We start from the raw sequence: 14,159 nt of genomic DNA, 5'->3' as shown, positions 1-14,159 counted from the left end.
GAGTGTCAATGATAAGGTTGTTACGTGCTTTTTCTGTGACTGCTTTTTTTTTTTTACCACTTGACTTTTGTTGAACAGACACAGCCATAATGCCATATGTTTTTAAATTGTCCACCTTGTTATGAAGAACATAAAGAGATTGCTTTTGAAATTTATAACACATATGCCATTCATAGTGACTCTGCTGAAATAAGAACTATAAATAACGTATATTGGCTTTGATGTAATTGACTTTTAATAAGAAAGCTTAATATTTCAGGATGAAAAACTATGAGCAATAGCTGTCCCATCCACAGCAGAGGACAGATATTTTATGTTTTTTTGTTTTGTTTTGTTTTGAAGCTGATTCAGCAATTATTGGCTTAGATGGTAAATATTCATATGTTGTGATTTTTTTTTCATTATTTCCTAATTACAAAATTTATAGTTGTCCGTCTGGGCTTATGTCCCTCATTTCCTTCTCAGCAATTCACTCTCTAAACCTGACCCAGAAGCCTCACTTCAGAAATAAATATCAAAGTTCAGATCAGAAAGCAAAGAAAATGAGAAAAAAAAATTAGTTCATAGAGACAAAAGGAGACAGTGACATAGTGTCGTTCACACTTTTCGTTAACTGCTAATGACTGGTAATACTGAAATAAGCAATTGTGTATGTGCAAGTGCCCAATGAACTTCTTTTGTAAGAAAAAGAGGATGATTATTGAAATTTAACTCACACATTTCATAATTATAACAAGTATAAAAAATTGAGCTGTTGTTATTGTAACCTTAAGCCATCCTTTCCTAACTTAATTCTTTGGTCAAAGTAATGAAACATTTGAAGTATCAAAAACAAAAAGTGAGCTGTGCTAAAGAACTGATAAAATGTGAAACAGGGTTTTGCTCCGAATATCAGTGCATTTACTGTTTGTGGTCTAGGAGTATTGGTCAATGGCCTATGTTGTATTAAACACTATTTCTCCCCATACTGAGAATCCAAAAAACAATTTTTAAAACTCCATAACTGAACAATATGGCTATGATAAAGCTACATAAATCATGTAATTGTCCATCCCCTTTAGTAATTGTGGAAACCCTGGTGGTGTAGTGGTTAAGAGCTATGGCTGCTAACCAGAAGGTCGGCAGTTCAAATCCACTCCGGTGCTCCTTGGAAACCGTATGGGGGCGATTCTACTCTGTCCTATATGGCTGCTATGAGTCAGAATCGACTAGATGGCAATGGGTTTAGTAATTGTAAACAATTCCTATTTCAAGTGAAGAGAAAGGGCTTTGGAAAAATATTTTGGCAAATCTAGCCTTTCATTCTCATTTAATCTTGAATAATGAGGTGCTTTTGGATTTAAATTTTATAAGTAAGCTTAAACTTATACTTTGGGAAGCCTGTATCTTATACCTCCATTCAATTATGTTGGCTTAAATTAACAACCAAAAATAATTTTACTCTACAATAATTCATTTAAAATTGCAAACTTGTGTAATTTTAAGTAAAATTTAATACATATATTTTATACTTACATAATTTTTGCAAATCACAAGTATAACTTGGTATAAGAGAAATAAAAGTTTTTTTTTTTTCCATCTTTTCCAACTAATAATTGTATAGGAAGTTTAAAGTTTTAAATATGGCCTTTAACTATGAACACTTGCTATTTAATGACCTTAAATGTTGGCAATCAATGTTCTTAAATACTTAAATACCACAGTTTATATCAAGACCTTGGACAGTTAAAAAATGGAATTATATGTGCGGTTGATGTGGCTGGCAATCTGAAACTATTTTGACTAGATAGAATAAAAAAAAAAAAAATATTACCTGTTAATTTCCTAACCATACTCATCCTTCTTCCCTTAAATGTTTCTCAGTTTCTGATGTTCCAATTAAAAAAAAGAAAAACCAAGCCCATTGCTGTCGAGTTGATTCCAACTCGTAGTGACCCTATTAAGACGGAGTAGAACTGTCCCCATTTTGTTTCCTTGGAGTACCTGATGAATTTGAACTGCTGACCTGTAGGTTAGCAGCAGTAGCACTTAACCACTATGCCACTAGGGTTTCCAATTGGGTATTGATAAAATCATAGTACTTCTAACTGGACATAAGTGATACACTGTAGTTTCCAGTATATTGAGTAGTAATTTAGTTAAATAATTAGCCAGGAATATATAGAAAAAATGTGCATGCTTACTTAGAAATAGCAATTTTCAAATAATAAAGTTTGCATTTTGTTTAATTTCAACCTTATATTCAGGTAAAAAACCTTTAAAAGCATTTACATTTCAGGAATATTAGCATAGTTTTCTTTTTTTCTCCCTTATTGGAAACTAAATTTCTAACTGAAGCACTGAAAAGATAAAGGACGCACATATATTATATTGACCAAACAGTGCTATAGTTAGATGTTCTATACTATGCTTAGGCTTTAGTTTTACAGAAATATTTACAAAGATTTCAGATAACTTCTCTGAATCAAGAAAAAATTACTTTGTAATTAAAAGAAATTTATGCAGAACATTCAATGAATCAAAGAAATACAGCATTCAAGGAAGAAATAGCTATCACCTTTTTGTGTCAAAAGTTTGAATAGGTTGAACTTTATTTTAAATGACAGTAGTTAATGTTGTTTCTACGTTATATGTGGGTTGAGCCAGAAAAATGCAATAAATCGTAGGTCAATTTTTTTAAAGTTGTAACGAATGAGAGTCTAAGTCATGAGAAGGAGTGATAAGAATGTAATGGTACCATTTCTCTCTTTCATGAAGCAGTAATGTTTGCATGAAACTCCAGGCCTATGGAAGGAAAAGGATACTGACTTCTAACAGCATTTATTTCAGTAATTTGGGCAATGTCAATTGTTTATACTGAATTTTGATTATTGTAACTATCTTAAGTCCAAAGACTTAAAACTCTATGTATAGACTTGCATGCATTCTGGAATTAGAAACGTAGTAGAGGTGACTTCACCAATGTAAAAACTCAGGCAATTTACGTTAACATGTTTATTCTTAATAGGGACCTAAGAGAAAACTATTGCCGAAATCCAGATGGGGCTGAGTCACCCTGGTGTTTTACCACCGATCCAAACATTCGAGTTGGCTACTGCTCCCAAATTCCAAAATGTGACATGTCAAGTGGACGAGGTAACAGCTGGCATTTTGCAATGTCTTATGATTAAATCCAGGGGAAATGCCTAAAGGGAGGACACATTTTATAGCAGAAGATCTACTTCTTGGCAAACTGGTTTTGTTGGCTAGCAAACAAAATCATCAGATATAAAGTTGGACTTCTTTTATATATTCATTTATTCATTCAACACCTATTTAGCTGAGTGTATACTAGCGACAGGCACAGTTCTAGGCACTGGGGTTATAGCAGTAAACAAAGCTAAATTCTCTGTTTCCATGGAATTAGTTTCTAGCAGAAGGAAAGAAAAGAAAAAGAAAAAAGGGTGAGGATAGTTCGTTAGTTTGGGGTAAGTGCTACAGAGAAAAATGCCCCAGAGTTAAAGGGACTGTTTTATATTTTAATGTCTTTCAAGATCTTACTCGTTAAGGTAACATTTAAGGAGGTCCCAAAGGAAATGTGCAAGTAGGATAAGCCATGTCATATACGGGCAAAGCATAATCTAGGTGGAAGAAACTGCAAACACAAATGACATGATATGTCCAAGCCAAAAAGCCAAACCCATTGCCATCAAGTCAATTCCAACTCACAGCGGTCCTACAGGACATAGTGTTTCCAAGGAGCGTCTGGTGGATTCAAACTGCTAACCTTTTGGTTAGCAGCCCACCAGGTTTTCTGTGGTATGAGGCAGTGTTTGAAAAGTTAAAGGAAAGAAACAAGTACTGCACGTGGTCTGGTCCAAAACTAGCAAAATGGAGAGGAGTGTGAGATGAGGTTAGAGGGGCATTGTGGCTCCAACTGCACAGGCCTTGTAGGAATTGTAGAAGTTTGCTCTTTACACATAAAAAGTGACTTTGTAGTAAGGTTCTGGGAACAGAAGTTATGTGATTTGACTTACATTTTAAATTGATCACTCTGGCTGCAGTATGGAAAATGGGCTGAACTTCCTGCAAAGACAGAAGCAGGGAAACCAGCCGAGTGGTTGATTGAATAATTCAAGCAAGAAATAAGAGTGATTTGAACTGGGGGATGGCAGTGGAGAGAATGAGTAGTAGTGGGGTTTGGAATAAATTACCACTGTGATTCGAAAAGGTGGAGGCCACTGAATATAACTGATTCAGAGAGCAATGATGGAGAAAAGCCAGATTAAAGTGGAACTAAAAAAGAACTCATTTGTTAAGGATAATAATGTTAAACTATGGGCATTTTGTTAGTACATAATGATGAAATTCTATTTCACATAAACTTATTTGTAATAGCATGACCAGTCCTAAATCCTCCCCAAAACATCCAAGCCAAACTTAAAGCTCCATTTCATAGGTTGATTCCTCTATCCATACTTCTCCATCTGTTGTCCTTTAATTGTTCATGAACAACTGTGAAACAGAGTTTTAGAGGGAGGAGATGAGTCCCTTATCAGTCCACGTCACTCTTCTTTAGCAGATTTTAAAGGTCAGCTGGAAATAAAGTTGAAGCCAATGATTAAGAGAAGTTTGGTCACATCTGGGTCTTCTGTTTCCCTATCTTGTTCACTTGAACAAGTACTGATAATTTGAGAGTAGTAGAGGGAATAAAAACAATTGTTTTATAAGCTTCTGGTGTGTATTAAGTGATATATGCTTTCATGTGCATATATCATTTACCAAACGGTCATATAAGAGAATACGAGAATTTTGGATATTGGAAGTTAAACAGGTCTTATTGCTTATTTAATAATCTATTTGTGAATAGATAGTGAAATTAGTTTTATGAAATCTGAGTAACTTACGTAAGTTCTCAAATTGGCACAGCTGACATTAGAATCTGACTCTCCTTATAAAGACCTTTTCATTTTTCCATGCTTTCTTCTTTTTACTCATTCTTTAATATTTTTTTTAACAACATGTTGTATTATTTTTTTAGCAATATATTATATTTGATATAGGCAACAATATGCTAGGTTCTATGTAGGAATTTAAAAACAAAGAAGTGACAGACCTTCAATTGAAGAAATACAGTTAGTCAATTTCATATAAATCCGTGAAATTTAGAATGCCAGTACATGCCATTTATTGCCAAGCTAATAGTATGAATTGCAGAATTTCTTAAAAATGTGATGAAACACTGCATATTAGATTATAAGATACATTCAAGGTGGTAATCAGAAAAAAGTCCATAGTGTTAAATATTTAAATGTATATAATAAAATAATAAAAATAAGTAAACTAAAATTTGAACTAAAAAAACTAGGGAGGAAACAAGCCAAAAGAAAGTACAAGAAGGAAAATAATCAAGACAAAAGCATATCCTAGTGAGGTGGAGAAACAAAACAATAGAAGTAATGGATAAATCAAAATGATGTTCTTTGAAAAAACTAACAAAATAGATAAACTACCAGCTGACTGACTCAAGAAAGAAAAACAGAAATATAGAAAATGAAATTTATCAAGGGTGAAATAATCATTAAAACAGGGAAATTATAAAACATAAGAGGCTACTTCACATACCTTCACATAACAAAAATTTAAAACTTAGATGAGATGGATAATAGCCAAGAAAATTTCAAGTTACCCCAACTGACCCCAGTAAAGAAAAAAACTTTGTTTAGTATAAAGGAACAGGAAGAACCATGGTGAAAAATATCCCTTGTTCTCGTTATCATGATGCAACATCATAAAATGTTAATTCTGCCTAAGCTAATTTATATATTTAATGTGATATTAATAAGAAGATCAATAAGTTTTTTTATTTTTCCTGATGTTAAACAGTATGATTCTAAAGACCTTCTGGAAATATAAACATGCAATTATGACAAGGAAAACCTTGGATAAGAAGACCTATTGATGGGAACTAATTCTAATACATATGAATGTATTTTATAAGGAGTTTAAAATTACAAGATTATAGTTCTGGGGCATGAATAAATTGACAATTAGAAGTCTAGAAATAGACCTAAGGACGTACTAATGTTTATTGTATTACAAAGGTGGCAATTTATACCACTAGGTGACATATGGGCTTTTAAAATATGATACTAGGCCAAAAGAATAACCATTTGGAAAAAGATAAAAATAAATACATACCCTACACTATGCCCAGAAATAAACCACAAATGGATGAGAAATCTGAATGTAAAAAAGAAAATAATACCGATACTAGAAGTAAACCTGGAAGAATATTTTTATAACTTAGATGTGGGGAAAGACTTTCTAATTAAGATAAAATAAGTGAAAAGAAAAAAAAAAATATATCAAAAAATCAAACTACAGCAAAAAGCTCACCATAATTAAAATCAAAAGACAAATGACAAATTTGGAGAAAGTTCTGAAACATGTTAAAATATACACCACAGATAAGCAAATATCCTTAATATTAAAAACTCTGAAGAATAAATTATAAAAAAATTAAATAATGGACAAAAAATGTGAACAGAAAGATTATTAAAAAATATAGGCAAATTTACCCTTCAGCACATTGAGATATACTTATATTCACTCATAATAAGAGAACAGTGAAATCTAAGTACAATGATGTTTCATTTCTTATATACATTTGTAAAACATTAAACGTTTGACAACACAACGTCTTGGGAAAGCTATGGGGAAAAGGCACTCTCATACATTGTTTTTAGGAGAGCGAAATGATAAAACCCTTATGGAATAGACTTTGACAATAACTGGTAAAATTGCATATGCACTCATCCTTTGGTTCAACAATGCCACTACCTGAATATGCATACGCCTCCAAAAATTTGCAGAAACTTTGCACAAAGTTTTTCATTGCAGCATTATCAGTAATGGAAAAACAACCTGAAAATGCTCTGATAAAGCCACACAATGGATTACTATGAACTTACAAAAAAGAATAATGACGCTCTCCATAAACTAATATAGAGTGGTTTTTGGGTATACGGTTAATTAAAAAAAAAAAAAAGACACAAAAATATGTCTTCAATATATTACTTTTTGAGTAATAAAGAAGGGGATATATGAATACATATATGGAATATTTATATAAACATATAAATTTATATTTAAAACAATTTTATAGTATACTATAATTTTTATTGTATACTGTAATTACTTATATTATCTGTATAAAATTCTTCCCATTTGAATATTTACTTCTAAGCCCAAGTTAGGAAATGTAATCCAGGGATATGTGTACCTGACTATTGAATACAATTATTATTTTTCTTTTTCACTATGTTTACTGATTTCTGTCTAAATGATTAAATTTTCCATTTAATCAATAATATTGAGATTTGTCCTGGTGGTGCAGTGGTTAAAAGATCAGCTGCTAACCAAGCAGTTGGTAGTTCGAATCCACCAGCTGCTCCTTGGAAACCCTGTGGGGCAGTTCTACTTTGTCCTATAGAGTTGCTATGAGTCGGAATCAACTTAACCGCAGTGGGTTTGGTTTTTGTCTTATGCTATGATTTATCATAATCACAAAATATATTTCAAATCCAGTGGCTGTATGCCATGGCTTACCAATTTTTATCATAGAATAATCTTAATGTGGACATACATTCGTAGATAACATTTTTAGATAAGCATAGCAAAGATTGTGAGGCAGGGGCAGGACTGGGCAGTTGTTTTGTTCAGTTGTACACAGTGTTGCTATGAGTCAGAACTGACTCAATGGCATCTAACAACAACAACAACAGAAAACATTTTTAAGTCAAATCTACAGTTTTGATTTGTATAAAGATAAGGTATATTTAATAGAAAGAGTCATCTTTTAAGTCTCCAGTATTACTTCAAAATATAAAATGTTTCTTTTTAAATATAGAATTCATCTTACATTTTTTAAAAAGCTCGATTTCTTTTAATGATATTTCTTTTAAGAATAAGGGTATTTCTATTAATGTTTAATAGAATATAAATTGTTCTGTTAGAAAAAGAAAAAGAAAACCTCAGAAGACTTATTAAAAGACACAGGAGCCGGCTTGAAGTGGCTCACACTGGGCAGATTTTGAAAATTTGGGCGTCAAAATGAATAATGGCAGAAATAAATTATATATCACATGGAATAAAAAGGGATTACATGAGTCCATATTTGTATTAATACTTCTATTAGCACTAGTATACTACTACTATTAGCACTAGTATACTACTACTAGTTGTTGTGTATCATCACTTTGATTCCTATGTGACACACCAGAACTGCCCCATAGGGTTTTAAGGCTGTAATTTTTAAGGGATCGCCAGGTCTTTTCTCCCATGGAAACGTGGTAGGTTTGAACCTTTGACCTTTCAATTATTAGCCAAGTGCTTAACTGTTGTACCACCAGGGCACCTAGTAGTAATAACTAAATGGAAAAAAGTAGAGGAGAAAAAAAAGTCCGATTTACATAAGAATACTGACTAAGAAATGCGAATACATGTTAGAAATAGAAAAATAACCACTTAACAGCTACCATAGTAAAAACTGATTCACATAAACTCATGAAAGTATGATTAAACAGAAATTTCATGGAAGTTTTTTGAGGAATAGGATATTCACTCAGTTTCAAAGTCCCTAACAGATTTTTGTTGTTGTTGTTAAATATAAAGCGAAAATTTCCTTTCACGTGACTTAATCAAAGTCATCATCAGTAATAGGACAAAGTGATATGTCACCTGATGTAATGTTCTGAAAAGGAAAAAAAAAATCACCTATGTCATATTCTTTCCAGATATCTTTAACTTGATTTCATTCATAAGATAATCTGACAAATCCAAATTAAAGGGTATTTGTAAAACAGCTGGCCTGGATGACTCAAAACGCCAGTGACATTAAAGATCAAAAATCAAAACACACGAATGTCAGGGATATATGAGTGCTCCTTATATTATTCTTGTGACTTTTCTATATATGTCATTTTTTTTTTAGAAGAAAAAGGTATACAATATATATGTCACTCTAAAAAATCTCATTTCTTTAATGTCTTAAAATGTCACACTCATTTAATTTTTTCTTTGACTTTTTTATTGTTTAAGTATTATTTGAATTTGCATAAACACTCTTTAATGAAGAAGAAATTTGGCCAAAAATAGAGGTATTGTAATCTGAGATATATAAGACTCTTTGACTTTCACGGATTTCACGGTGCTTTGTTTTTATATAGATTTTCATGAATTCATATGGCTGTAAAAAAATTTTTTTTTCTAATTCCCCTAATATTCATTAGGCTTCTTTCCATACATTTTATGTTTAGATTGTTATCTTGGGAATGGCAAGAACTATATGGGCAATTTATCCACGACAAGATCTGGACTAACATGTTCCATGTGGGACAAGAACATGGAAGACTTACACCGGTGTGTAAATTTCTCTCTTTCAATACATAGCATATAGTGATAACAGCAAATACGTATATATCAGTAAATACAGTGCTATCTAATAGAAATACAGTGTGACTCACAAATGCAAGTCACATATGTAATTTAAAATTTTCTAGTGGCCGTATTAAAAGAAGTAAAAATAAATAGGCAAAATTAATTTTAATAATATATTTTCTTAACCAACATATCTAAAGTTTCATCATTTCAGTATGTAAAAAGTATAATATTAATGATATTTTTTCATTCTTATGTCATAGTAAATGTTAAAACTCTGGTGTATATTTATACTTACAGTACATCTCAATTTGAACTAGCCACAGTACGAGTGCTCAATAGCCAGATTGCCTAGTAGCTACTATATTGGTCAGTGTAGCTATAGAACATCAAAGATGGACAGAGTTCTGCCTTCATGCAGCTCACATCCTAGTGTGGGATAGCTAACAGGATATGCTGATACCACATTATAAAAACCATAAAAGATAGCATATTTCGTTCTACACGAATACAAAGAAGTGACTACCCGGACTTACATGGTCAGGAAAATTTCCTAGAAGGGACATAAACTGGGCATACATAACAAGTAGGGGTTGGCCAAGGGAAATATTAGAGGAAGAATAATACACCAGGCAGATGGAATAGCTTGTGCAAAGGCCCAGAGATTGATGTTTGAACTTCTGAAATAACTTTCATAAGGCTGAAACAGACTGTGATGCAGTCGATGTCCAGAGAGAAGGAATTCTCCAGTGGAAAGATCGCAGAGAGGCTTGTAAGCTGTGCTAAGCAGTTTGGATTTTATCCTAAACATTACAAAGATTCATTAAAAGGTTTTAAGCAGGAATTAAAGAACGATGGTGGTGCAGTGGTTAAGTGCCTGCTGCTAAAGGAAAGGTCGGCAGTTGGAACCCACTACTTGCTTCCCAGGAGAGAAGACCAGGTGATCTGCTCCCTGTAAAGATTACAGCTTAGGAAACCTCTGACCTATAGGGTGTCTTTGAGTTGGAATCGACTGGATGGCAACAACAACAATCTTTTAGACAATGTTTCTCCATTTCTAGGCACAGGGATGTCATTACATTGCCACTGTAATTATTAAGTAGAAGCAAAGTGACAAAATCTCTCATTACTTTTATACATTCTGATTATTGCTGTCTATCTTTTTTTATAAGCATCCACGGAAACCCTGGTGGCTAGTGATTAAATGCTACGGCTGCTAACCAAAGGGTCGGCAGTTCGAATCCACCAGGCGCTCCTTGGAAACTCTATGGGGCAGTTCTATTCTGTCCTATGGGGTCGCTATGAGTCGGAATCGACACGATGGGACAGGGTTTGGTTTCGGTTTTTGGTATAAGCACCCATATTTATAGTTTTGCTTGTGATACTCCTATTTGGGTAGATTCTTTATGTCTTTACTTCCAATTTTCTTCTTCTCCAAAAATTGAGATAGGGAACTAATAAAAAGAGAAGATACAAAACAGAGTCTATACCACTTTCTCTAATTGTTTGGAATTTTGCTTTCATATTAGTTTTCAGACCAAAAGGACCCCATCTTCATTTGAGACATGATGAATATAATGCCATTGAATGTGTAAAGCTTGATACTCCTGAGTTCAAAAACAAGCTTTCAAACTGCAAGAAAAAAAAAAAATATCCCAAACAAAATAACCAAAATTCACATTAAGTAGACGCTTATCTACTTGGTAATATTTTGTTTCTCTTGGATGAAATAAGCATCCTGTGATGTTTGAAGTTTGTTGTTTATGCAGGCATATTTTCTGGGAACCAGATGCCAGTAAGCTGAATAAAAATTACTGCCGGAATCCCGATGATGATGCCCATGGTCCCTGGTGTTACACGGGGGACCCTCTCATTCCTTGGGATTATTGCCCCATTTCTCGTTGTAAGTATATTTACTAATCTTTTTCTGCTGAAATATTTTGGCTCATCTCACAGGAAAAGCACTCTTAAAACAAGGTTCTTATTGAATTGGTAAAACTATGTCCTTTTTCAAAGAGGGAGGTGGCTTAATATAGTGATTAAGGATGTTTGCTATAGAGAGCTGTAGAAAAATGATCTAGGAAAAAGTAAAAAAAAAGTGTTAGTGATATGGCTTCTGAAACAGATTTCTTCCCATTCTAAATTTCAGATACTGTAAAAATTACAGTGGGCCAGTCTTAGTATGTAGGTATAGTTAAAGAGTAAAATGCTCCCTTAGAGTCTCAAAGCACTGTGATTTGATTTACAAACCCAGCTAAGGGAGACAGAACTCTATAATTTTAAGATCTTCTAAAAATATTTTCAACTAACATTTTAAAACTAAAAGTAATGTGTTGTAGAAAGACTTTGGGGTGTTGCTAGTATTTGATTAAATGCTATTGCAGATAATTCATTTTTATTTCTATTCATTCCAAACATTAATTTCAATAAATATTTTTACACTGTCGTTTTCCTAATATTTATAACCAGGATTTATTTACTCTTCCCCCCTGGTGAAAGGCTAATAAAATTTATACTTAGAAGATTTGAGTTCTTATTATTTATTTAACTGCAGATACTGTATAAATCATTTCCACACTGTACATTTGTCTTATAAACTATGTAAAGGTTTTGATTCCTTTTTTCTAAAATGCTTATAAAATAATATTTAACATATATGTGAGGCTTATTAAATATGCAAAAATTAAAATGTATAATGTGCATATGTGTCTGTATATATATATATATATACAGACACATACTACATGTTAGGAAAATCGAACATTAACTACTGAGTTTGTAGTGGTCAAGAACTTCAACTCAGAATTTCTGGGAAAGGATTCCCTCTCCTTGGGCAAATTAATAAACATACTTATGACTCATTTTCTACATTTTAAAAATTATACAGTAAGAATATCCTATCCAGATTTTGTGAGCAGTAGCTATTGCATTGTAAGCACTCAAAAACTTAACTTCCATCTCGTCTTTTGATTTATTCATTCATTCAACTTTTTATTAAACTGCTATTGTGTGCAAATCCCTATAGGAGATGATACAAGAAAAATAAGATTTCTTATCCTCAAATAGTTTACAGTCTAGATGGAATATATTTACGTAAACGACTTCAAAGCAATATAATAATTTAATAAATATATATTAATACATGAAATGTAGAATGAGAGCATAGATGTCTACGTGGGGAAATGTGATGTTCATGAAGTTTTGAACTTGAGTTGAGATTTTAAAAATATAGTAAAAGAAAGCTATCTTTAAATTTTCAGTAAGAGCCCACACTTGGCTTTGAGACTGTACACATACACACAAACTTACAGGTGTTTACCTACTCTTCCATAGGCAAAACCATTATTGCTGGCATTTTTTCATTCTTTAAATTTAAGTTGAATTGATGCAGAATAAGATTTATATCATATATATTTTTCAGAGATGAGTAATGTGGTGGGGACTATGAGAAAAAACAAGAGCAGTGAGAATAGTATTTGATGGAGAGATGGAAAAGGCCTAGAGAGTGGAGTTTCTCAATGTTTTACTCCAAGTGTACAACAGAACAACTTAGAGTGTTTTTAAAACATTCAATACCTAGCCATCAACCCAGAATCTCCAAAAATATGATTTTAAATAGTGTTTCTGCTTATTCTAAAGTGTGTGAAATGTTGGCTGAGAGGAAGTTTTATACAGAGAGAGCACAAGTGGTACAGTGGTTAAGCTCTCAGCTGCTAACTGAGAGGTTGGAAACCCTATGGGCCAGTTCTCCTCTGTCCTATAGGGTCACTATGAGAAAGAATTTGACTTGACAGCAATGGGTTTAGCTTTTGGTATATATATTTATATATATATGCAAATATATATATAAGTATATATTTATATATTATAAATACATATAAACATATATGATCAATTATAAAAATCTAATTTTTTGATAAAATTTTAAATATTTTAGTTAAATCCTATAATGAACTAAGTAATTTGTTGACCTATTAAATAATCCAGTGCTTAGAAAAAAAAAAGGCTTCCTATGCAATTAAGCATAAATTGAGTAGTCTAGTGTTTCTCATCACAACAACTTAAACAGTATCACAACAACTTAAACAGTATCTAGGTATTTTTTTAAAAAATTTTCCAGTAATTGACTTCAGTGAAAAAGCCATTAGTCTGGCTGTTTTAATTACCATAGTCTGCATCAATCCTAATTTATACTCAACACTGACCTAGTTCACTCTAAGGCAAAACCCTGCTCCAAGATAAGCTAATTCATTTAACATACATAAAATCTGAAAAATGATCATAAAGTGAAACCCCTTAGCATATATTAATTCTCTTTCAATTCCTCATAAATAACAATCATATTTGCATGTATTATAAAGGAATCCATATGCCATTACTGTTATCTCCCCCTTGCCCTCTCCACCCCTTGGCTCATTAATTTGAGCTCAGGGCATTTCCAGGGATTAACTACCAGTTGGGGCTGAACAGTGCCTGGCTGAAATCTATGCCGTCAATTCTGAACAGCCAGCCATTAAGCTCCAGGAAATGTCTTGTGCCTCATTCATTACTGAGTAAGTGCTTCCAAATTCTAACATCTTCTAACTGTTTCTCCTCCCAGCAATTAAACCCTAGTAGGGAGTTTATAGGGAGTTTATGAAAAAAAAAAATAATAATTATGAGGTTTTAGTTAGAATTTATTTGCAGTTTTCAGTGTTCTTTTATTTCATACTTTTTTTTTTTTACTGCTGTCCTGAAAA

At 32.6% G+C, this 14,159-nt stretch overlaps 1 protein-coding gene across 4 annotated transcripts in view; it reads left to right on the top strand.

Moving 5' to 3' along the window:
• Window positions 1-14,159, top strand: part of HGF (hepatocyte growth factor) — a 75,893-nt gene that overhangs the window by 47,056 nt on the left and 14,678 nt on the right. For all 4 annotated transcript variants that reach the window (XM_049893756.1, XM_049893757.1, XM_049893758.1 and 1 more), the window contains 3 exons: window positions 3,008-3,135; window positions 9,300-9,402; window positions 11,190-11,323. In XM_049893756.1, the coding sequence (XP_049749713.1) occupies window positions 3,008-3,135; window positions 9,300-9,402; window positions 11,190-11,323 (365 nt within the window). The remainder of the gene's footprint in view (window positions 1-3,007; window positions 3,136-9,299; window positions 9,403-11,189; window positions 11,324-14,159) is intronic.

Source organism: Elephas maximus, chromosome 8 (assembly GCF_024166365.1).
Source record: "Elephas maximus indicus isolate mEleMax1 chromosome 8, mEleMax1 primary haplotype, whole genome shotgun sequence".
In the NCBI taxonomy this organism is placed as follows: Eukaryota; Metazoa; Chordata; class Mammalia; order Proboscidea; family Elephantidae; genus Elephas; species Elephas maximus.
The sequence above is the reverse complement of the archived record's forward strand: the minus strand, read 5'-3'. Positions and strand labels throughout refer to the sequence as shown.